The sequence below is a fragment of the Embiotoca jacksoni genome, unplaced genomic scaffold, assembly GCF_022577435.1.
Source record: "Embiotoca jacksoni isolate LCO1_2020_lvr unplaced genomic scaffold, fEmbJac1.0.p SCAF_9, whole genome shotgun sequence".
Taxonomy (NCBI): domain Eukaryota; kingdom Metazoa; phylum Chordata; class Actinopteri; family Embiotocidae; genus Embiotoca; species Embiotoca jacksoni.
In genome coordinates this window covers 1151938-1177486 of record NW_027185447.1, presented here as the reverse complement: position 1 = coordinate 1177486, position 25549 = coordinate 1151938, and the positions used below count along the sequence as shown (strand labels likewise).

The following is a 25549-nucleotide window of genomic DNA, read 5'->3' as shown; positions in this document are numbered from 1 at the left end:
CTATTTCATCTTCATTTGACAAACTCATAATGTGGGAAGTACAAACAGAGAAGAACAATGCTATCCCTGTTTTTAGTTCCAATATGGAATCGGTTTTTTATGTATCTAGTAATTAGGGCCCGAGCACCGAATGGTGCGGAAGCCTTATTGTTTTGTGTTATAACCAGTGTTGGACAAGTCTTTACGTATGATACAATGATAGAAATAATGAAGTAGTAAAGTCAATTTCAGTTTACCTTGTTGCTCTAAATCCCAGTGAGACACCTCATAAACTGACAAAAGGTGAAGGTGACAGAGCATGACGAGTATTCCTAATTGTAATGTTATTACAGGGTTTCAAATTGTGTTACCTTAGACACTCGTTACCGAAAAAGTACATGTTCATATGTTTTACACTTGTAGGGTTGTAAGACAATAGGCTGCTGGGATGAGGAGTAATCAGTGTGTTTGGTTGTATCTAACAACAACAAACAATGGCTCTGTAAACTTCCCCACATTCGTAATGAGCAGGGCAGAGCCACTAAATCACCCTAAGCTGTGATAGAAATGTTTGGTGTCCTCTGTAGCTGGTAAGCTGGTTAGATATCCTAAAGTTGGGATTTTTTTTTTCCTGACAGCATGAAACTGGGAGAGTTATCTTAAGTTTAACAACACCGCAGTAAAAGTGGATTTTTGACACAATGTTCATCCTGAGCAGTCATGAAAAAAAGGTTTTTAGGTGATAATAGATAGATGTTTTTCTTCCAAGGTTTTTGCTGCTCTCAGTTTGACTACAAAAGGCTCAAACAGATTGAAGTTATATTGTATTAATAACGGCAAAACCTACTTTGACTGCCACACACAACCACGCTCTCGCAGGCTTTTTTTTCATACGGGAAAGAAAAAAATGTGTTGACAAGGTTTCTCAGAGGAGGAAAAATAACGAATTCATAATTGAAAGCTGAAAGCAAATGTCCACACCTTCCAAGGCCAATTTCAGTCCTTCAGTAACTAACAACAACTTCTTTTGACTGTCGTCCTTCGTCACTACTTCCAGCCCTCTTAAATAACAATCCTTTCAATTTCTGTAATTAAATTCTTGAGCTGGGAGGGCAGGATGGACACACAGGCCTGCGGAGCCGAGTGAGTCGGATTATATTGGTTTTCATTTTTATTAACAGTGATTGGACATAAGTACGTGGAATTAATTGGCAATTCCTGAGTCGTGTCTATGTGACATTGTATTATCTCACTGAGCTTACCTGAAAAGTTTAGTGGAGGAGTAATTGAAGAGGAATAATGCAGCTGTTTGGGAGTGAATATATATATGGTATTACAAATGCAAAATGACCTGAAATAACCAGCGGATTAGTGTCCAGAAATAACTTCCGGAGGTGTAAACAGCATTTTTCAAGTGCACACGTCAGTCAATTAACTGCTGGCAGTCTGTGGTATATAAAGTGTGAGTAAGCTTTATAGAGTGAACACGACACAGTAGAGACAATATGAAACTCATTTCCTTCAGATCAGTGTCACATTGATGTGCCACATTTGCATTGAATCCAGTGTTCCCTGCTTTTATCTTTTGCTCAAATTTGCATCGACTATCTCTTACATTATCACAGAGAGTGTGCTACGCCGCTTATTTCCATGAAGAGATTGAAAGCAGCGAAACCGTCGTAATTTATTTCTTAAATGATAATTTATTAGCAAAGAGCCTCTCAGTAATTGCCAAATCTCCTGCTTGGCTTGTTGGTGGAACTGCCTACCCACTGGAAGCACTGATGAGATGGACAAAAATGCAATTTGCCGAGATGGGATGTGGGGGGAGCGTTTCTCAGATGCGTGCGTTGCGCCTGCCACGCAATTAATTTCTCATCTGTTGTCGGGTGTTTTTTTTTTTTTTTACTGAGGTGTGTGATAGCGGGAGAAAAAGAAAACATTCATCTGGTCGTGGTGTTTCGTGAGTGCTTTCCCGCGTGTGTTTGTGTGTTTTTGAGAGTGTGTCCCCGCATGATGCTTCTCGCCTGTTGTGTTTATGTGTGGCAACAGCTCTGTGTGTGGCTTAAACTCCAGCGCACGTGTGGCTTAAACTCTGCTGAGTGTGTGTGTGTGTGTGTGTGTGTGCGTGCGTGCGTGCGTGCGCGCACATGCGTGCGTGTGTGTGTGTGTGTGTGTGTGTGTGTTTGCGAGAGAGAATAGGATGCATGTTTACAGGGTTGCAGTGCGGGGTTGGGTGGCGGCCTGCAGAGACGATGGGATTGGAAAACGGAGTCTGTCTCTGCGTCCCACTGCCAAACCAGCGGGAGACACGGCCGCTAGCTCCTCTCTCCTCCCCCCCCCTCGGTCTAACTCGCTCGCTCTCTAGCTCTGTTTTATGTTCGTTCCCTTTCTTTATCACTTTAGGGTGTATTCCTTTCATCTTTTCCTACCTTCTCTCATAATCCTTTCATTGCTCTCGCCTCTCCTCGTGCCGGCTCTCCTGAGGTTTAAAGCCACATTTCTTATCTGTCTTTGGATTGATCTTTCCCCCTGTTGCTTTTTGTTTTTCTTGCTGTTACTTGGTTTTCCCTCGTTTCATGTCACGACCTGCTCTCCTTCCACCGCAGACAGAGAGTGTGTCAAATTGGATTTGATATTGAAATGAAAAACTGGAACTGAAATTGACAAATGTTGGTCTGTGGGTTTGTGCACCTTCCTTATGCTACTATGTATTGTAGGCCCATTGAACCAGCCGTCCACAGGCCCTTGTGAATTTGTCTATGGCCCACAAGAGGCTGCCTGCTTATCAGGCCGAACCATAGACGTAGAAGAATGTAAGCTAGTGAGAGTGGACATCTATGTGTGTAACCTCGGTGACAGGATAACGTATGTACAATCAGAGAAACCCCGAATGACTGTTCTCGACAGCATGCGCTGTGACCAGACTGCAAAAAGGTTACTTCTGCTCTACAACTGCCGTTCGCTCATTCAAGCCTCACGCTGGCCAAAAGGGCCGCAGAAAAACCTACGTGAGCTAAGCTAACGACAAGCTTATGACCAAACAGAATCCTGTTGTGGGTTTTTGACAGAAACAGAAAGGGTCTTCACAAAAATAAGATCAATTAGCAGACACGTTTTTTTTTTCTTTTCTGAAACATCCAGTGTCACCGCATTCGTTGTAGGATTTAACAGTTTCTGGGTTATTTTCTCGAGATGATTTGTCGTGGTTTTATAAAAACCTGCAAACCTGGTTTGTTCTTTGTTCATTCACGTAATAAATGAATGAATACAGATAATTCACTATTATCACTATTTATATTAGTGGCATTAAACACACACTTTCCAGCGCTGTCTTCCACTCTCTCACCAGCCAAACAGTCTTCCCTTAATGAATCATACTATAATAGTCTGTGGTTGAAAATAGCCCCCCACAAATATACTGTTTACTCCTGTCCAAGTAACATTTGCTAAAGACTACAGTGTCCAGCTGTTGTTGTAAGTTATTGAGCTTTTACAAGAAAATGATTCATATATATTTGACCTTTGTAAAGATATGTGTTTAGTGGGATTTAATAATAGAAGAATTCAGAGTACCGCCAGGCTTATTCTTCGAGAGAATTTTATGAGCAATTTTATGACCTTTTCCATTTACAACAACAAGAAGGATCGTTAGTGGAAAAATATTATTCCTTATGAACAAGTTCATCATTAGCCAGTTAGAAGGTTACAGATGAAGGTCATTTAAAATGTAAAAAAAAGCTATCGGTAGTATCTCACTCACTTTCTAGTTCAAGAAAAGACTTGATGATAATGAAAATGTTGACTAAGTGCCTCTCCTCATAACTTTCTTCTCTGTCTGTGTTCAGGGTCGTAACTTGATCCCAGCGGCTCCCGGTAACAGTCGGCTGAACTACACGGTGCTGATTGGAGAAACTCCCTGCATCCTCACCCTGTCTGAGAGCCAGCTGCTGTGTGAATGGCCCAACCTCACCGGACAACACAAAGTCACGGTCAGCTCACCACTTTGCGTCCTCTGCCTCTCCATCTCTGTCTCCATCAGTGGCACTGACCTGCAGTGACTTTCACTTACTTCCATGTTGCACTTTTCTGTCCCATATTTTCATTTGCATGCATCAAACGGGTTGTGTGAAAGACAATTTGCTCGATATTATGGCCTGAGACCTTCATGGTAGACTTCTTTCTTAATATAATTTATATCATTAAATTACTGGGTCAGTTTTCAGTTTGCTGGATTTAAAAAAAAAAAAGATCAAATCTGCTTAACTTGGTAAATTCACACCGACCCAGTAATTTATGTCTATGAATATGAAAACAATGTTGTCTGACACTCTCAGTCCATAACGTCACCCTTATTTTGCTTCTGTTAAATTTGTTCTACTTGATTAACATGTTGATCTTCAGCTAACCTGCTGCTAGAAATTAGGCAGTGGAAGTTGGTCACAGGAAGCAGAACCCTGACAAATATATGACATTTTAAACCACAGATCTGCATTGTTCACCACTGCTGTGCTCTTAATGTTGAGTTAAATACATCGAGTGTTTGAAATGTCACTACTCGCAGGGAAATCATTCACTTGTTCACATAATATACGCAACATGACCACACCGATCCTTTAGACATGTCTGCAGATGCAGAACCGTGTTACCTTCTATCCACTAAAACGCGTTCACATCAGCAGCTGTGCAGGCGTCAGCACTTCTCCGCTGCAGCTGCTGCTGCTGCTGGTTTTAGATTTGAGAGTCCCTCAGTGCCCTCTCCATTTTTCCTCTATTTTTATTAGCCTCACTTTACTGTGATGGTGAAGACATTTAATAGTACAGAGAATATAATGTACCTAACCCTCAGTAAATCTACAGGCGGCCAGTCCTCCGCCCACACTCAAGTCCAATCAAAGCAACACTCATCTCTTTCTGCATCCACACTTTGGTGGTCAGGTGCCCCAAACTCTTTCACAACAGACCTTTTTCATGTTAAGGTTTGGAATAGCATCTGTTGTTTCTATGTAAAATACTCACATTCACTGTATCACGGGTGAAAGAGCAGCAGCTTCATCACAATGACATGTAGGATCGACTCGTGCGTCCAAATTTGACATGACTTCGGGTTCAATTTTGAATTCGTCATTCTCAGTTATTTGATCAATTGGTTAGTGTACAAAGTTTCATCTAATAGTGGAAAATGATCCCCACATGAAGTGTGAAGTGTCTTCACTTTGCTTCACTTATGTTTTTTAACGGTCCCAAAGATACTTCGGTAATGAATAGAGTAGCGGAATTACTGTTGATGTGATTCGTCATCTCAGTATTAAAAAGGATGCGCCCTGAAAATATTGTTGTCAATCTGAATTTCATGCTCTATGTCTGTGCGGCGGGGTGCCGGTTGTCTGGTGCTGTGTTGCTGTCAAGAAGAAATATTTATTTATTTTCTCCAATGTTTATTCTCAGAGTTCACAAGTATGCTTCCTTCGCATGTAAAAATTGCCCCCCGGCTTTTCCCTTCGACGGGGTCGCTTTTGTCACCTTTTTCTCCTCACTTGAGTTTGCAGGCCTGATTCAGCAGTTGTGATAGCAGCACACTGACTCTAGTTCTTTGTCATAAACCTGCCATCTTGCTAATGCCAACATGGCAAGTTGATTGTGATTATAGTATCAGGTTGTATACCTACTTTTCATAACTAATTGACAAGCTGATAAAAGACTTCCTGATCCTGCTAGCTCAAAATATGTTATTATAAAAACTAAAAAAAATAACTGAATGAGGACAAACGGAGAGCTAAACGACGTGACATATTTAGTTGGAAGTAAAAGTTTATGTGAATATCAACTTTTGCTACAGTTTATGTCCATGACAAAGCTCTGTCAACAGTGCAGCTATGTCCTCCAGCTATGCAGAAACATAAAAGGTGGTATTAAGAATAGAATTGTTTCTCCAGGATGCCACTGATATGAAGACACTAAGCTTGTCTCTAAGCTCTAATCCAGGAACCGCATTCTTTGTAGAAACCTTTCTGATGTGCAAATTTTGTCCAGCTCTCAGCAAATCCAAGCAAAAGTTGCTTATTTTCTTATTTTAAGTCGTGGTCACATCATTGTTAAGGTTTTTACTTCCTGCTTTCTGTGTGAAGTGTCTCAAGTTGCAACTATTTATTTGACCAACACCCACGGTGTGAATGCGACAGCTGTCACTTTCATTTCTACTGTTTGATCTTTTCCAAAATTACGATACGATAAAAAAAAAATCGAAGAGCGAGCTCACGAGGGCGTCCCGTGGCAACCGCTCAGCTTCACTTGTTCAGAGTGTTGAGCTGTCAGCAGACTCCAAACTGGAGTCGCTGATTCACTCTGACTGCAGCAGACTTTCAAAATCACTGCGCAGGTCCTGGAGCATCTGTATTGAGGAAGGTCAAACCTCAGCCAGGCGACGCAGCGTTCACTCTGAATATATTTGGATGTTTGTCTGAATATCACGACAGTACGCCCACTCAGCCCCCTTTTAAACTTATCACCAGTGTCCTTTCACAGTCATTGCACTATATCTTTATGACATTTACTCCCTGCTAGCTACAGCCAATATACCTAGAAAGCCACTGACAGCACATCCATGTAATTCAATATGATAGCTCTCAACGGAACCAGCCAGCTCCAAGGTGGATCTCTGGATTTTTGTTTCCTTTTTTCCCACCCCTTCTTTCTTTTTTTGAACGAAATGTCATATTGAATATCGGAGCTGTTGGCGGGGGCGGTGGAGTCCTTCGTCTGACAATAGCCGAAGAAAAAAATAGAGCTGTCTGTTCCTATCTCTTCTGCCGCGTGTGAGTGACTACAAGCTCTGTGTTTGCGGCTGGCTTCTGGTGTGCTCGTCCACTTTGTGTTTATGTGCACATCTTTGCGTGTGCTGTGCGGAGCGCTGCAGAGAAGGACACAGCTGTAGCACAATAATATTCCCCATGTAGAATGACCTACATACAGGGCACCCCAATGGGTGTCCAGACATTCTGGGCTTGTGTGTGACGTTGTGTACAGTAACAATCAATGTGTGTGTGTGTGTGTGTGTGTGTGTGTGTGTGTGTGTGTGTGTGTGTGTGTGTGTGTGTGTGTGTGTGTGTGTGTGTGTGTGTGTGTGTGCGTGTGTGTGTGTGTGTCCGTCCCTCAGATGCTCAGCTGTGTGTTGGCAGCTGTGCGCCTCCCTTGAGTTTTCGAAGAAACTTGTTTGTTGTTTTGGCCTTCAGCTTTTTAAGTTCCTCTGTCAGTCCTTCAGCCTGTCAGGAGAATAAAAATAGACAAATGCCTAGAAAATGTGTCACCACCTTCATCTTACTTCAACTAATGCTGCATTCACGTCATCTGAGGATCACTATCGCCCTGCCTCATTGTTCTACGTATGGCAATGACCTCAGACTAGATGACTGGCAATGTGACGGATAACAAAGCAACCCTGTATGTCCAAATATTGCAGTTTTGTCGTATTTGTTTTTGTTAATACATTTTGCATTCAAAGCTTACTGTGAAATACGTCCGCACAGATTTTGGTTTTGCCCCAGGCATGCCCTCTCTATACTATTATGTAAAAATAGAAAAAAAAAACTACAAGTCTTCAACTCGCACTTGCAGTGGCAACATAGAGAGGGCAGATCTACAAAGTGTTTTCCATTTCTCCAAAATAAACATGTGAAGACTCATTAATATTTAAATCAAGGGCCCTTCAGCATTCTGTTTCATGTGGAAACACGTTAAACTGCTCCAGAAAATGACAGTTTCAAAGCCCTTTTATGGGAATTTAGTTATTGTGGTGAGAGCCCTTTTTCCCACTCGGACCTGGCAGAGCAGGAGAAGCACTTCAAGTGTCCCGGTGAGTCGTGACAGTGAGACAGTGAGTCAACATGTACAATACCTGAAACTGAAGCCAATCATTTTATGATTTACACCTGTACTTTTCGAACTGTTAAATTGGTTGTCGTGACAACAGGTCTCCCTCTGGCTGCAGATGTTTTGGAAAACCACTCTGAACTGCACACTGAAAACGCTATGTCTAATACCATCCAATGCAAACACAGACATCACATCATAATTTGCTTCGACTGCAGTATGTTCTATTCGGAGTTTTACAGTTTAGTTTACAGAGTGGTCTGATTAGCTGTGAAACATGAACTCCCGTGTACCACCCATCAATTGCTAAAAGTTTAATCGCAAAGCTGCAACAATTGATCTTGTTCATGAGTTGTTGACAGCACAACAAGCCCAAAAACATCCACACTATTTACATATCACCACATGTGGCTACATTGCTAATATATTCACTCTCTCTACGGTTGCTAAATGCCTCACTATGTTCATCAACTAGTAGCTAATTTGTCTGCTGCCGTCTGGTGCTGGGCGGGTAGAGTGGGTCGGCCAGAGCATTTTCACTATAAACAGATTATTTGTGCTGCTGGAGAGCAGGGATGAAAGCTGCAAGAGTGAACCGAAACATTCACGTTGTGGGCTTCAAACCGAAATAATGCGCTGTAAGACACTAAAATGATCTATTAAACCTAGTTAGCTGTCATTTTCTGTTCGTCCATCACTACTAGCAACTCCTGTCACATTATGCAACCCATTTTTAATAGAAACAAAAAAGAATGCTTGTAGCTTTAAGTCACACGTTAAAACATGTACAGCACGATAAACGTATTGTATGTGCTACAAAAGGCTGCATTATGATGTGCACACTTCATTGATATCTTCAAACTGACTACAGATTGACGCAAACTCCTAAAATTATATTTCTGCAAAGTAACTAAGCCAAACTCACACTGAAGTTGATTCACTTGAGTCTCCTCTGCAAAGCAACTTCACTGCAGCCTGATCGTGTCCACACAGTTAATTGGCTACTTAATCTTACACAATCCAGTGTAATTGTCTTTACTATTGCTAATTTAATTTGTAGGTATTGACTACATCGATATTGATATAACAGCTACTCTGTTTTATTTTTGTAATCAGACTTTGATAATGTTAACATGAAAGTGCACTCACAAGAACTTCAAAGTGCATAATCACACCTCATTTGAATCGGTTATCAACCCCCCTGGTGGATAGCTTGATTTGATGAATTTCAGTGCTGTGTGTGTGTGTGTGTGTGTGTGTGTGTGTGTGTGTGTGTGTGTGTGTGTGTGTGTGTGTGTGTGTGTGTGTGTGTGTGTGTGTTTCTTTTTCTCCCTCTTACACACTGTGCTTATGTAAATGTAGTTAGTCAGAAAAAAAGCATTACATGTGTTTGACTTCCCATAATTACCACGGCTCCTTGGGGAGAGATTTAAATGCTGGTGATTACTTTGTTTGATTACTTATACTGTGCATGCGTTTCTGCGAAGTCTATATATATGTGTGTGTGTGTGTGTGTGTGTGTGTGTGTGTGTCTTGGATTTGAGTGTATGTGCGTCTATATGACTAACACCGTCTTTGTCAACATCTGCTCTGCTTAAATGTCATTCACTCTCTCACCTGAATCAGTTTGTTATTGATAATGCTGATGAATGAGGACACTGACAACAGAATATATTGAGCCTAAATATCTGCAGATAATGCAGCATTACAAGAACTGAGCAAGTTCACTTGTGAGATCTTCATTATCAAAGCTGTCTGAAGCTGCTCCCCCGCAAGCAAGAATCGAAACTCTTTCCTACAAGAAGTGTTCACAGCAGTCAAGGTGATGTAAGCCTCCACAGTGTAAGCCTGTGGAAGATCTGCCTGTTTAGTGGGAGCACCAAACGGATCAAAATTTAATGATCTCTGTTGGAGAAATTGGGTCAACCTGCTTCTCTTTCATCAGGCCAGCAACTTTTGATCTCTTCACACCACCTCATCTATTCTCAGAACATCTGCTGCTGGACCACTGGCTTGTTTTTCTTCTTCTTTCTCAGTCTTTGGAAGGGGCCAGTACAAATCCTCAGACTGAGCATGGAAAGTATGTAGAAATGTCCCCATCTTTAACAACTGTGGTGGAGCTGCCTTTAAACACAAAGCTCTAAAAATGCAGCTTATCAGTGGCCACCAGCAGCAGCTCTGTGGTGAATTAGCAGCGTTAAAGGAACTCCTTTCCTTATTCCCCCTGATCATTCAATATCGCCTGTGTGTGTGTGTGTGTGTGTGTGTGTGTGTGTGTGTGTGTGTGTGTGTGTGTGTGTGTGTGTGTGTGTGTGTGTGTGTGTGTGTGTGTGTGTGTGTGTGTGTGTGTTCAGATCCGTGCGGGCGGCTTCGAGTACTCCCCCGGGACTCTTCACATCTACGCCGACAGCCTCCTCACGCTTCCCGCCATCATCGGCATCGGAGGGGGCGGCGGCCTGCTCCTGTTGGTCATCATCGCCGTGCTGATAGCCTATAAGAGGAAGTCGAGGGACGCTGACCGCACGCTGAAACGTCTGCAGCTCCAAATGGACAACCTGGAGTCCAGAGTGGCCCTGGAGTGTAAAGAAGGTAGGCAGCCTGTTCACAGTTTTATCCACAGCTCCACTCCGAATTAAAACTTTACTGATTACAAAATAATCGCCAGTCAAAAAGTTACACAGAAACTTTTCGGGAATAGAAAGTCACTCAATTGTACGGGTGTCTTTTGATCATAAAATTATGTTTTTCATCAACAAAAGTGATCAAATATGACACGTTTCAAAAAGTAAAACTGTTTAGAGAACTTAAACAACATCTAATTTGCATAGAAAACCAAAATATATAATTTAGCTATTTCAATAAGGTGTTGAATGAAGAGTGTGAATATTTGGAAAATGCATTTATCCACTCGTTGAGATTTAAGCGATGACACTGATTACATAGTTTGAGTCTGCTATGCAGAGTGAATGTGCAACAACAAGTTTTATGATGGGAATATGAAGCTTATATAATGTTAAATAATATTTTCTGTTGGTCTGAATTTCAAAGGGACATTTTGTAGCCCAAAACATCATCTTTTCACTTAAACAGGCAGTTTGAAATGTGAATGAAGCTGCATAGAGAGAGCAAGAGATGCAATCAATTGCTGCGCTCATCACTAAAAACACGGTGTCTGCGGGGTATGTTTACTGAGGCAAATACATGACTGAGTCATAGCTGAGTCATAGCACGTTTATTTATTAAAATACATTGCTGAACTCAGAGCAACTTTAATTTCAGTAAAATCATTGTAGAAATAGAGTCAGGTAAACGGAATGGTGCCGTATGTACAGCATGATGTGACCAACTATAAAGATGGCTGATAAGAAAGAGGAAAGATGCTATAAATGTGTATCAGTCAGATGCACCACAAGCCTCCAGAGGGGCTCCAGTCGTCCTTGGCAGAGGTTTTCTGAGTGGCTGGGTTTCTACCGGAGACACGGACCCTTGTTTTGATTGTAGTGGTGGCGGAGAACGCTGTCAGTCACCTGTCCGAGTCAAAACACAGCTCACCGGCAAGGTTGTCAGAAAGAGACAGAGAGAGCATTCGTGGTGTTGGAAGGTAGAAAGTGTGAGAGGCCACATGAGGTCAAAATAACTGAGTGAGAGAGAAACATGTGGATGAGAGGCTGAGAGAGAGAGACAGAGAGGGGAACGTACGTGAGGTCGGACTTTTAGCGGCAGAGTGTAGCTGTGAGGACAGCCAAGGTGTTACACTCCATATAATGACACAGGCACACACAGCCGGGGTACAAAGTTACAATATGATTACACTGCAGTCGTGACACAGAGTCACAACTCTTTCAAGGATCAGCTGTCAAACAAAAGCCGCAACAGCTTTTGATTTAAAGTGCTACATTTTCCAGGCGACCGCAGCTCGTACCCAAAACCGAGGTGACATTTTCAGAAATGTGTTCCCACCTCGTTGCAGCGGCTCGGTTCAAGATGCTGTCATTTATGTTTTTCAAGAAAAACAACGAGAAAAAGTACTGCTCTTTCCACAACGAGAACATAGTCAGTATTTGAGTCAATAGAAATGAAGGCAGTCAGTTTTCCAGGAACTGAAGCATGGCCTTATTCCCACCCCTCTGAAGCACCCCGCCCCGCCTGCTGCACTCCCAGCTGGCCTACGGAGACGAGACGGTGCGTGTGGGCGGAGGAGCAGATGAAGTGGGCGGTCTACTATGCGTGTGATAGCAAAAGAAAGTGTATGTGTGTGTGTGTGTGTGTGTGTGTGTGTGTGTGTGTGTGTGTGTGTGTGTGTGTGTGTGTGCGTGTGTGTGAGGTTGGCTTTGTTCTGCAAGTCTTCGGGAGGAGAGACAGTCTGGTTCAGTCATACGTGAGAAGTAGACATCACACCGTACACCGTGATCCAAACATGGGTATTGACAGTCATGGATACTTACTTACACATTAGAAATGGCAACTCCTGATGGCCAAGTGTCAATCCCCGGGCAAGTGTTAACCCTAACCCTAACTCTATGGTAATGTAGATGTTTTTTAATATCCTGTATACAAGCAAACAAAATTCAAATGAACTTTCATGGACAACGCATTGCTTCCATGCTAACTGAACACACTGAGTGGCATTTTTACACAACTCTTTTCCTGCAGTGAAAACTCTATCAGCTGTTGTGAGTAGAATAGTATTTTTGAACGTTTTTTTTTTTTTTTTACATTTAAAAGCAGTCATTGTATTTTAAATACTCAGTAAACTTTCCACTTGAGCAGGTTTTATTGGACCAATTAGACTGGTTGTGTTTCTCTGCCTTCACTGAATAGTTTCCTCTGCACACCTCTGCAGTTTTTTTTGTTTTTTTTTGTCCTGCTTTAGGCAGTGACCATAATGCATTGCAGTATTAGTGAAGTGCTCTTGGGTTTACTCATCACTTTCCATTAAGTGAAACATCCTGAGTTTTTTTGTATTTTTTATTTACTGTAAACTGAAGTAAACTGCATCTTCTTGCAGCAGGAATTATACATTTTTGAAATGCAATAGAGCAGAAAATTGGAGCTGAGCTACGTTTTAAAAAATAGGACATTATTTGATATTGATACCCTGCAGTCACAAAACTCTGGCTGAGTACCAAACTTCAACACTTTTATTGCACTAACTGAAGTTCTTCAATACCATCCACTATAGAGAAAATGCCTCATTATTAGGTACCCGGTGTTGATCCCGACATCACGTCCACTCACAGTTTTGTTTTAAAACACATGACTTTTGCCACATTTACGCAGAAGTAACTCTCCCTAGGATCTATGAGCCAACACAGAATTTACCATGAATAAACACAACCTGGCTAGAATTGCACGCAAAGATAAAATCAGTCAATAAATCTAACATGAGAAACACCTTATTTCACTTTTCTGAGTCTGAGTCATGTCCACTGCAGTGACTGCAGTCTTCTTTGTGCGAAGCCGGCTAGCTGAAAACCTATAAATAGCCTGCTTCGTGAGTGATTGAGGGAACATTTAAATTGTAGTATCTACCGATAGTCTGCATGTGAGGTGTTTAGGGGACATCTGTAAAAAATGTAGTTGCATGGCAACTAAATTTGTATCAAGATTTTTTTAATGTAATTTTTTTTTGTTAAAATATCAAAAAAATAACATTAAAGAACCCAGTTGAAGTCAATATATCACACCCCGCCATACAAAAAAACCTCAGTGCATTTCATAATGATAAAACAGCCCACGTATTTCTAGCTGTGTCCAAATGTAACTTGCAGTTAAGTTAGTTTTATCAGTGAAAGATAAATGATTATTTGTAACCTCAAGCAGCGCATGTATTGTGTAAAACACTTTTTGCATTGGTTTCAAACCGCCGTTGAACTCTTGACTTCTCGTGAGACTTCCGACAAAATAATTAAAAAGTTAAGTTCATAAGAAATTAAACACAACATTTCTCAATTTAATACACTCTGGTATTTTTGCTGCTGCATCCTCTGGATCTGGTGCGACCAATCAATTATGGTGCAGCAATGTTACCTAAATGTTAAAACTTGATTTCTGCTTGCAGCTCTCTGACATTTTAGCATGGGAGGGATAAACGTTTCAAAATATTCTGACCTAAAAGTGAAACAAGAGCGGAAGACACCGTACCTTACTAGGAGACGTGTTTGTCAGAGAGAAAAAGAGAACTCGGTTTCATATCTTTCGACTGCTTGTGGCTTGCAATTCAGAAAAGCTTATGGTTTCACTTTGAACTGTTTGCAATATTGTTATGTAATATTTTAACAGACCCTACAGCCAATCAGAGGAAGATTTTCTGAAGCCATTTCGGTCTTACTTATTGCTACGTCCTTTTACTATTTGAGCAATAAATAACAGATTGATTAATGGATAGAAGAGAAAGGAAGTGGGGTAGAAAATGCAGTGGAGAATATGAAAGCATACCTGTGTCTAATTTGTGTCTCCGCGACCACCGGGCCTTTCTTCTGTTCCCCAGAATCTTCTTCACTTGTCACTTTATCTTCCTGCCTTTTCTGCTCTGCCTTTTGTGTCTTTCCCTCTTCTCTCTTCTAATCACTCTTGTCCTCAATCCTCTGAATTTCCTCTCTGTGCTGACATCCTCCCTCTTTCACCTCCTCAGCTTCCTTTCTTCGCCTTTTCCTTCATCTGCTCTGCTTCCTCTCCTCTTCATCTCTCTCGCAGACCAAACAGTCCAATAACAGCTGGGGGAAATTATGCATGAAAACTCATCCGTCGCTCTCTTAATAATTATCCACTCATGCAATTAATTGACTTTCCTTTCCAGGAACTTTGTTTTCTGTCTCCTGGTTCTGCTTTTCCCTGTTCAATGCTGGCTTTCCTTTTTTGCTTCATTGTTTTTAGGTCTTTTATATATTGTTTTTTGGATACACAGAGATTGAAATTGTCACAGTTGAGACACCAAGGAGGAGATTTAGTTTTCTAAACTTTTAGTACTGTCTGTCAATGAAATGTTGATTTATGTGTCTAAATGTTTCTTAGTTTAGAAAGCCCATGCTTTTTCACCCGCACATGATAACACATCCTTTACTTGCAGTAACTGAATTGATCTGAATTGATCTCATCCTATGAATTAACACAGAGACATCCTATTTCTTCAGAGTCCTTCCACCTCACAGTTATACACTTACATCAGAATCTTTTGTTGGAATCCTTTTACCTACTCTCCATCTTTGTGGCCATTACCATGAGTTCCTCAGACTGAGGGAGCATTAGTTTATTTATCTTTTCATAAAAGAAATGAAACGGATGACAAGTGGTACGGACTGCTAGCTTTTACTTGCTCACTAAAATGTGGCGACATCACGCTAAAGTCACGTTAAAAAAACGATTGTCCAGTCGGCCTCTCACATGTTCCTACATCGATTACAAGTCAGACATTTGTTTTTATTTTAAATGTGTCAAAATGAACATGAGAGGAAATTGTCTCATGAAACAGATGGTGCCTGATATCGGACCAGCAATTCAACTCTGGACAACAGAAAGGGAACGCTCTTGTTTTTTTGCATAAAAGCAGCAACTTAAAGAATCCGAGCCTGAACGTAAAATACGATCATCTTCACTCTCTTGTCTTCTCTCATTTAACACAACCTATGAACAAGTATTTTTCTCTGTTTCTTGTTCACTTCTCACTCACTCTCCCTGGGTCTTTTTTTCTGACTGATGCTCTTCATCTCGTGGTGTAACGCAGTGTTGTCATACGTTAAGGGAGAAAAAAAGAAGTGCTTGTTTTTGGGCAGGTTATGTCCCTGTGAAAAGGCAGCAGAGTCATTGAAATCAAGAAATAAGATAGATGGAGGTACGAATCAATTTTGGGCTTCTAATACAACTAATCCAGTGAGGTTTCAGTGGAGGATCGTGTCCTTGTTCTGGCACTACTGATTATTACTGATGAGTTTTGTCAGTAATGGAGTTAGCAGTCACTCTGACTGCAGTGCTAACATAATTGGTCTTTCCAAATTTGGAGAAAAAAGTGGGTTGAGGGGAGAGATTTGGTGACACAATTGCAGGGTTAGTTCATGAACTACTTTAGATAGTGAGCTGAAAGCCAACATGTCAACAAGCTGAGAAGAAGCTTGTGCTAATCAGTCAGCACGGCGCTCCATGATTCACTTAATTGTATTATTTTACTTTACTTTATTTGTTTGGGAGGACAAAAAAAAACCTCACTTGAAGAAAGTTAACTGTTCGTTAACCTGCGTCAGTTATCAAACTCATTAGCTTGGTTGCCAACTGGACTTTAAATTTCTAATTTATCAATCAAAAGATCCTCACTCACATCCACGCTTTAAAGTAATGTCCAGGCTTCTTTTTTTTTTAGGTGCATTTTATACTGTGGCAGTGAAGGGTCAAATAAATCTGGTGCAACATAGCTAATAGGTTCTGATAGCTTGATTGCTCAAAAGTCAGCTGTTTGCTCATGAGAAACGGTGCAGAAGTTCACCAAAGTCACATACAGTTAGTCCTCGTGAATGGATTCACTGAGAGTGACAGTTCCATTAAAATGAACTGATCTTACTGCTCAAGTTCACCTTTTTTTTTAAATGCTGAACCTTTTAGCTTCTAGTTATCCTGTAGGGCTGTGATTAGTTAGTGATACAGCTCATTTAAAGGCAAATTAACACAATACAAATATCAAGACAGTCTCCATGACCAGTACAAATAATTTCAAAGGTTTTTATGATGTTTAGTAGCAGCACCGTCACTGCTTAATGTCAAACAGATGCATTGTACAATCATCAACCTGATTATTGACCCTCCTTCAGCCCTCACCTTCTTATTCTCTTCGGCCTTCTTTCTCTGTAGCTTTCGCCGAGCTTCAGACTGACATCCACGAGCTGACCCAGGAGCTAGACGGAGCCGGGATTCCCTTCCTGGACTATCGCACTTACGCAATGAGGGTCCTCTTCCCTGGGATTGAGGACCATCCTGTGCTCAAGGAGATGGAGGTACGGGTCAGTACACCACCGACCAAACTTCAAACTAAAAAAAAACTAACAACAAAAAAATTCTGCTGCATTTGAACCAAGAGCGAGGAGGCGGTACTAATGAACTAACACCGAACTTAGAAACATACACCCGCCGCTTATAATGGAAGTAGTTGACCTCAGCAAGATGTTGCACTCAGATAGGTATTTTCTTAATGACAATAAATCTCCCTCTGGCTTTACTGCTTAATACTCTTTTTGGCCATTATCCCATGACGGTTTTCATCAAGGGGCCGGACTCTCAAAAATTCTGAGACGTGAAACAAGAAGAAATGCAGACTCTGTTCACCTTACAGCAGTCACATAACCTATATTTTACATACTCTGTCTTGATGTATTCAGCTCATCTCAATGGATGCAAATGACTTTTCAAAAGCTTTAGTATCATCATTAGTCTGATCTCTTGGAAGAGACCCTCAACATGTAGCTGAATGATGTAGATGAAAAGAGCTTTAAGGTAAGTATTGCTTAGAATTGACTGAAAATAAATGTTATATAAAGGACACAAGATAAAGAGAGATAAAAAAAAAAGAGAGAGGATGAGAGTGAGGAGGGAAAATAACTGTCAGGATTATGAGGATTGTTGCTTGCACTATACCATGCATCACTGTTAAGTTACTAGTCGTCCCAGTTCATGCAACCACCTTGCCAACACAGCTGAACGGAGATAGTGAGCCTGATTTATAAAGACGTTTTACCGCTGAGACCAAGGGAAGGAGAATTAATAGTATGTCAACATAAACTACTCTCCTCCACAGCTAAAAACCAGAGAGCCAAGTTTGCAATCAGCAGGATCATTAAGATGTAGAATCAGGAGCTGCTCCATTGACTTTGATTGGAGCGCTGACTTTTTGGAGTCAAGGAATAATTTGTTTGACCTTTTACGGCTTAATTTAATCGCTGTAATCCAGAAAGTGGATTTATATTCTTAGAAAAAAAGCCCTCTGGGTGGTCTCATAGCTGTCATTTGTGCCTCATTTTATTCGTTCTTAGTGATTCATCCTCAGTTATTTTTGAAAAAAGCTCATTGTGGCTTCAAGCAGACTATTAATCTTTAATTTAAATCTATGCTTAATGCAAAATTGGATTAACAGTAGTTACAGTGATGACCAACAGGATGTAGCACTTCTTTTTATTTTGCTGTACTTTGTGACATCATTCATTCTAGGACTCATGTTTACCAGTGTTATTTTTGTCAGGTATGATCACCACACATTATTAAGTCTGTTTAACAAATCAAAATTATTTCCAGTCTCTTATCCAGTTCATTTAATTATGGGTTCGCTTTCAACTTTCATAAAGTAACAAATAACTAAAACTCAAACATTTAATTACATACAATTGTATTTTTTTATTGTCTGAGAGAAACGCTAATTAAAAAAATATGAAACGTTGATCAAATAACAGTTTTAGCCTACCTTAATCTTATTTTTCATTAAGTTCTGATGTTAAATTGATTCATCATGAAGCTTAAAATGTATGTCCAACAGTATTTTATCATTTGATATTGTGCCAGACTTCATTTTCATTCACAGTTCTTCTGCTGGTTGCAATTAAACATGCAAAGTGACAAAACACCACAAAATAAACAAAGACAGTACACATGATACCACATAACACACACAGCCACATCACACACACCTCATCAGCGAGTGTGTGTGTTAACTTTTTAATTTTGGACACCCTAATTTGTATACACATTACACCATATGGCAACAAGATGAGCTGGATACATTTCCAAGAAAAGAGTCACCGCTCTCCTGTCGTACTACAGAAACACAGAGTTCCTACTACGTGATCACAGAGAGGTGTTTTACTGAGTCATGCTTCTTTCCCCTCAAATTATCTTTGGCTGAATTCAAACACCAGCTAGTGGAGCATCTTAATCAGACAACAACAATATGTTTCCTCATAGCCATTATGGAATTAACATTCATTTACTACAGCTGATATGACCTCCGGCAGTGAGGTTGGATAAGAGAGTTGCTGTCATCAGACCCAAACAAATCCAAGTCTTCTGCGGAACAAAAACCCGATGGGAACCCAGCACTTTAAGCAAAGCTAATCTATGAAGCTGTTCACCTTTCTCATGCAAAAGGAACATGGGCTAATGTTTTCAAATGCTTTGATTAGTTTTGATTATTTTTGCTTTATGTGTCCTATCAGTATTAAAACCTTTTTTTTTTCTCACTTGAGAAAAGAGGCAAAACCAGTTTGACCAACCAGTTAGACCTGACTGTATGCATGTATTACCAAATGTGCGTATAGTAAATACACAGGAAAATAACATTAAAATAACTATTTTACATAAGTAAGATCCTGCGTGTCACATAAGGTACTTAATGTACTGCATGTTACAAAAATGAAATCTGTTACATTAAGTAACTAAATATCAACTTGACCCCGGCTCTCAAATGGACTCGAACACGAGCCTCCAAGGTTAACAGTCCTGCGTTTGTTGCGTTCAACTACCTGCTAGCTACTTGGATGCTATCTTTGTACTTGTCACATGACCTCTTTTGACCTTGGTCAGACTTGCGTGTACTTTTCACGCTTGGGCGAGGCCAAATGGGGCCCTGACACGGTATCCTCTAGTGGACTGACAGGCGTTTTACACGCTTCGATTTGAAACCGGACTGGTGGTTGTGGGGTTGTGTTGCGTTGAGGCCATCACTTGCATTCTTTGCTCCGACCGGACAGTTGTTTTTTCATGTATCAGCTGTACTACAAACTGATGCTGCAACTCACCAGACACACCAACACTGTCAGCAGTTTGTCTCCACATGTCGGGCTTCTTGCCTGCATCGGAGGATATTTGCATAGAGCTGAGGTTTTCTCAACTCTCCCCTGCAGTGTAGCACGGTGCTTTTTGAGTCTGTGGAGATGCAAAGCCAGCTCTCTTTTACTCTAAATGTTGCTGTCCCAGCTTTTTGAATCCGCACTTGTAAACAGCCCACAATTGGTCCTGCATGTCTAATTTTTAACATCCTGCTCTCTGCTAGTCACATTTAGGTTAAAGGGTACATTTTCTTAAACAGTTGCATGTCTAACTGATCAAGATCAAAGTCAAACTCCCAAAAGCATGAGTAGACTTTTCACTTTAGATCTTAAGCAGACATGAAGGTAAAGGGCGCTTACGTATTTTATTGTTATGTCTGGACTTCCTTCCTCTTCGCTCTGTATTTCCCCGAGGGGATGCTGGTGTAATCCAATGACTGGGGTAAACCACTGCCCCTAGCTTTATTGCTCTGTGTGACTGTACTCTCCCCTAAGCTTGACAGGCACGCTACACGTGCACGCCGTGCACGCACATTCACAGTCTTGCGTATTTGTGAATCTGCCCTTCTTAAACCCGTCCTGGACATTTTGTTGAGGCCTGTGCCTGTAAAGTATGCAGTCTCGATGCATCTCCGTCTTTCCGTCTCTCTCATCTCATTCTGAGAGGCAGTCTCTCTTTTCAAACACACATCACACTCAGTATCCACCCTGGAGGCCTCAGAATCTCATTTAGCACTTTAGAGAGAAGCACAGACACTTTATTAAGGTACATCGGAGGAGAGGAAGAATAGATGTTACAGTGGTCGGAAAAGATGACAACAGAAAGACAGTGTGAGCTGGATGTGTTGTGTGTTCGTGTGTGTATATAGAGTACGGAGGGACACACGAAGACAGAGACGAGGAAAAATTAAATTGAGAGAAAAAGCAATGATGTGTAACAGTCAACTATATGTGAGAAAGAGCGAATTAGAGCGGTGAGGAAGATGGAGCGACACACAGGCGTCTTTAGGGGGTTTAGTGTGTTGTTGATAAGTAGTGACAGGTGCCAGCCAGTGGAACAAGCAGGGTGCACCTCTGTCACCGACCCTGACACACACACACACACACACACACACACACACACACACACACACACACACACACACACACACACACACACACACACACACACACACAGAGATCCACACACACAGATCCACACACACAGTCCTGCTCTGCCTCAATGATTCTTTCCTCCTTACACTCCTCTCCATCTCTTCCTTCTCGGTTTGAATCTCTCTCATGCTGCGCTGGTTCAGGCCGGACTGATTAGACTTTAGACATTTTTAGAAAGTTCCTTGAACAGATAAAAAGACAGTTTCCAGTGACAGCGGGTTGTTGAAGCGTCAATAAAAGATTCAGTCCAAGGCTTGCATTTAATATAACCTCTTCAGCCAAGTAGTGAATAGAGGAATGAAGATTAAACCCTTAAATCACAGACGAAGACCATATGAGAGTAAACAGTGTGCAACTTGGTCAAGACCCACAATTAAGATTCTTGTCTCATCGATATTACAACTGGATGATGCTTTGAGCCACGTACCCCCCGATGTCAAGATGACAATCGTGTCAAATTGTTTGCGAAAATCGTTTGAAGTGAAACACGCAGCACAGCAGGAGAGGGAATAGTCAATCAGTCTTAGCTTACTGTTTAACAAGCCAATCTCAGCTCATCATACGCTGAAAACAAATGTCTGCCTGCCGATGTGCTCAGAATCTCTCTAGTGAGTTTTATTATTTATACCGTGTCGATTTTTACACTGTATGATGTTTTCAGTATCAGGGAATTGGTTGTATTAGGTGTCAATAACTATTTAACCTGAAACTTTTTTGGTTGCGAGATGTTTTTTTGTTGCAGCTACTTTTGTTTTACTTCACAGAGCAAAGATCGAAGAAAAACAAGACGTCAACATCACACGTTAAAGACATTTAATTATGCTCTGGTTTCAATACTAAGCTGTGTCTGATATTGTTTTTTTTTACAAAATGGTTAGCCAATTAAAAATGATCTATTTAAAATGCTCACTTCACAAGTTTAACTGCTGGACAAAACGGCGCCGTCTACCGACGTGTATGTGCACTGGATATAAGATGCTTTTATACCACATCAACAAGTTGTGATGTCACAAATTCATGCTCACGTGTAAACGTTTTAAACTGAGATTTTAGGTTGGCAACTTTCCCTTTCCTGCAGATTGATCTTTGAACTCTGCACTAACGATTTTTTTTTTTTAGTAAAGGGGCAACTTACTGTTAACTTCATCATTTAGTGACTTATTTATTTGGGAGTTCTGACAATTGGAAAAAAGGCTCATGACTTTGAAAAAAATGACACTCTTGAATAAATAATATGAATGTTTGTATACTTTATAGTCTGTGTAACTTCCATCTGTCGCTGTGTTTTCTTCAGGTCCAGGCAAATGTTGAGAAGGCACTCACACTGTTTGGCCAGCTGCTGACAAAGAAGCACTTCCTGTTGACATTCATACGAACCCTGGAGGCACAGAGGTGTCCATCTGTCTTTATTTGTTCATTCTTTTTATTTTAAGTATAAATTCTGTTTAGTATCTGCCATTTCTTAGAAAGGGAGTGGGGTTAAGGTAATTAAACATTACAGCTAGATGTGGCATACTGGGTACTATGTTTCAGACAACAACAAAAAAAGATGATTTGTCTTTAGAAGGTGCGCTTTTATTACCCATTTAATTGTCCAAACATGAAAGAGTGTGCTGTGCCTTGGATTAGGACAAAAAAAGGCCTTTATTATATTTTAAATTTATAAACGGAGTAAAAACATTTTAGCAGCTCTAAAATTACCGTAAAGTACTTAGCAAAACGGTTTATTGCAAAACAGAGTTGGAACACCATGTAATTACGATTAAAGTGTATTAATATTTAAATGAATTGCTATGAAGTCAATGGTGCACATTTATTTTTGGAAACAGCTCCAGATGTGACACAACAAAAGCTGGGGGTAATATTTGTGAGGCTGTTGTGTTACTTTGTTTTAAAGTTGGAATATATTTCCAGGTCGTTCTCGATGCGGGACCGAGGCAACGTGGCGTCTCTGATCATGACAGCGTTGCAGGGAGAGATGGAGTACGCCACCGGAGTCCTGAAACAGCTGCTGTCTGACCTCATAGACAGAAACCTGGAGAGCAAAAACCATCCCAAGCTGCTGCTCAGGAGGTGAGCAAGACGAGGGGAGACGAGGAACAAATATAGACTCCACTGTCAAACATTTAGTGGACTCAGTTAATCTTTTTTTTTTTTTTTTTAAGATAATTTTCAGACCCATTTCAAAACTTTTAAACACGAGTTGTTCTAATTTGACGTTTTTCAACCTGAAATGGGCTGAATGTGTGTGCTCCTGGTTGTTCATGAAATCAAATTATTTTTCATCAAATTAATTTCCCTGTGAAGCAAGATTAGCATAACAGTAAACAACCCGCAATGTTTGGAGGTGAAAAGTCTGTCGTTTTTTGTGGTAGAAAACAAACATTGACTGAAATGGTATTTTTAACAATTTTTTATATTTAAAGTAATTTTCTGAGGTTCAGTAAATGGTTTTAAAAAAAAAAATCACCCTTATTGATGGTTATGCATAATGTAATAATAATATAATAGTATAATGGAGTTACAGACAAACATTAAGATGATAAAGGTGGGAAATGAGGGAGGATAAAATAAGATAAATAAACACAAACATAAGCACTAACGACTGTAGATAAAGTAGGATAAAAGGAGACTTGACAGTAGTTCACAGGTTATTCACATTTTTGTCATAGTCACACAAAAAACAACGATACATACAAATAAAACCAAATTCAGGATTCAGTCAGCAAAATATCTCGACTGATACGTGAATTAAAAGAGTACAAGAGGAACTGCATAGCATTACATGTTTGTTTTTAATGAATATATGACTGAATGCAGTTGTGGTGTTATTCTGTGTTCCGCTCCCCTGAAAATCTATAACCACAACATGGATGCTGCAAAACTATATCACCCATCAATGAGTCAAGGATCCTCATTGTCTGTCACACATGATAAACACACGTACACAGATTTGTCTCACCCCAAGAAATGTGAAAGCAACATAAAGCTCTGATCTTCCAAGTGTTTGCAGATGGGGAAACATCTGCAGAGTTTTCTAAGGGGGATTTCTCGCCGACTAAGTTCCATTGTGACACATGGAAGAAATATCTCAGCAGTGATCGGGGCAAAGACCCAAATGTTTTGATCACTTGTATCCTGTGAACAAATCGTTTTTCGACATTTCCTCTGGAAATCAACAACTGCTTCTCAATTCAAAACAACCGAACTCTCAACAAACTTAATTTTTATTATTATTTTCACAATGATTACTAAATTCTGTAGATTGTTCAAAGAAACATCCTTTTTAATATATATTATTAGAAAATTATGGACCCAAAGACCCCCCAAAAATGACAAGCAAATAGTTATTGTTTTAATTATCATGTTGCTTATTATTATTATTATTTTTTAAATATATGTTGCTGTTGTTTTTCCTGTGCGTGTTAGAACGGAGTCTGTCGCTGAGAAGATGCTGACCAACTGGTTCACATTCCTCTTGTATAAGTTTCTCAAGGTAAGGCACCATCATTTATCTTGATTCAATATGTTTTCTGTCTGTTAAACACTGAATAATAGTCATCATCTAAAGTAGATTCATACAGTTTATACTGCTTGTGTGTTAGAGAACTGCGGTAACTGCCCCTGGCTTCTATTATTTCTCTATTGCATTTATCTCACTGTGATTATTAAAAGGCTTTTCCTGTTTGGCTGCATATTTTCTTGCCTTTGCAGTGCAATACACATACAGAAGATCATCAAAGCCTCACAGCAGCAGGCTTTTTTTTCCTCCTCCCAGCTTTTATAATGTCTTTTTTTTTTTTTTTTTGGTCCACAGATCCTCTCCCCTCTACTAATTTCCCTCTTGTAGCTGACACGTCCTCTTCGCTGATCTTCATGTCGTTCTTTTAGCTCACATCTTCTCTTCCTCTGATCTCGCTTTCATCTGTGTCATTTCTGTTGTCATTATTCCACTGTCACTCTCCTCTCTGCCTTAAGGTCACGTGCCTCACCGGGGGAGGGTTCACGGCATGTCGCTGGTGCTGTCCTCACACACCACCTCCTCCCTGTCCTCCCTGTCCTCCTTTGTCTCCTCTTCCTGTCTCTCACCATTACGGTGGCTGTTTAATGAAAGGAAGCAAGGAAATATTTTCTGATGTTTCTCTCTCCCTTCTCAGTGGTGTCCTCTTCTCCTCTCCACACTTTAATTACATATTGTAAGACTTGAAGTTGTCCTCATATGCCATTATAATCCTAATCACATTAAGACTGCAATGTGTTAATTAATATAGTCACGTAGTCAGCAGAAAATGTGGGGACTTTTTAGGGGGAAACTGTGTCAAAGATGGCATTAAACTGCGTCGCATTCTCTTGTTCTGATGATTATATCCGTATGCATAACTGGATTATAGTATATACATGTAAAGGGTCCTCACAGTGTGTCAAAATGCACCAAAATTGTAACTTACTTTCAACTAGAAAATACAAAATACACCGAATTCGTGACTCATGCTTTGCTGAATAATAGTTTCTACTGATTGTTAGCGATGCAGGAATCTGTACCGATTCCTCTCCCTGTGCAGCGAGAGCCATCATTATATCCTTAAAATGTAAATGTCAGCATACAATTAGGAAGCCTTAATGAAGCCAGTATGCGAAGTAAAGGCAAATTACGTGGACAAGCATGCAGCGGCCGAGCGACGAAGGCGGGAAGCCGAAGCGACAGCCTTAACACTGTAATGTGCGCTCGCTGCTGTCTCGTTAGCAGC

The 25549-nt window shown here is 40.5% G+C and overlaps 1 protein-coding gene across 2 annotated transcripts in view; it reads left to right on the top strand.

Moving 5' to 3' along the window:
* The window catches only part of LOC138193533 (plexin-A1-like), a 261016-nt gene that overhangs the window by 213537 nt on the left and 21930 nt on the right, over positions 1–25549 (top strand). Inside the window, exons 19-24 of one of the 2 annotated variants that reach the window (XM_069141669.1) lie at positions 3828–3971; positions 10203–10437; positions 16687–16829; positions 22096–22193; positions 22716–22874; positions 24231–24297. In XM_069141669.1, coding sequence (XP_068997770.1) covers positions 3828–3971; positions 10203–10437; positions 16687–16829; positions 22096–22193; positions 22716–22874; positions 24231–24297 — 846 coding nt within the window. Of the gene's footprint in view, positions 1–3827; positions 3972–10202; positions 10438–16686; positions 16836–22095; positions 22194–22715; positions 22875–24230; positions 24298–25549 lie in introns of both variants that reach the window. The other variant, XM_069141668.1, reaches the window with a different exon arrangement.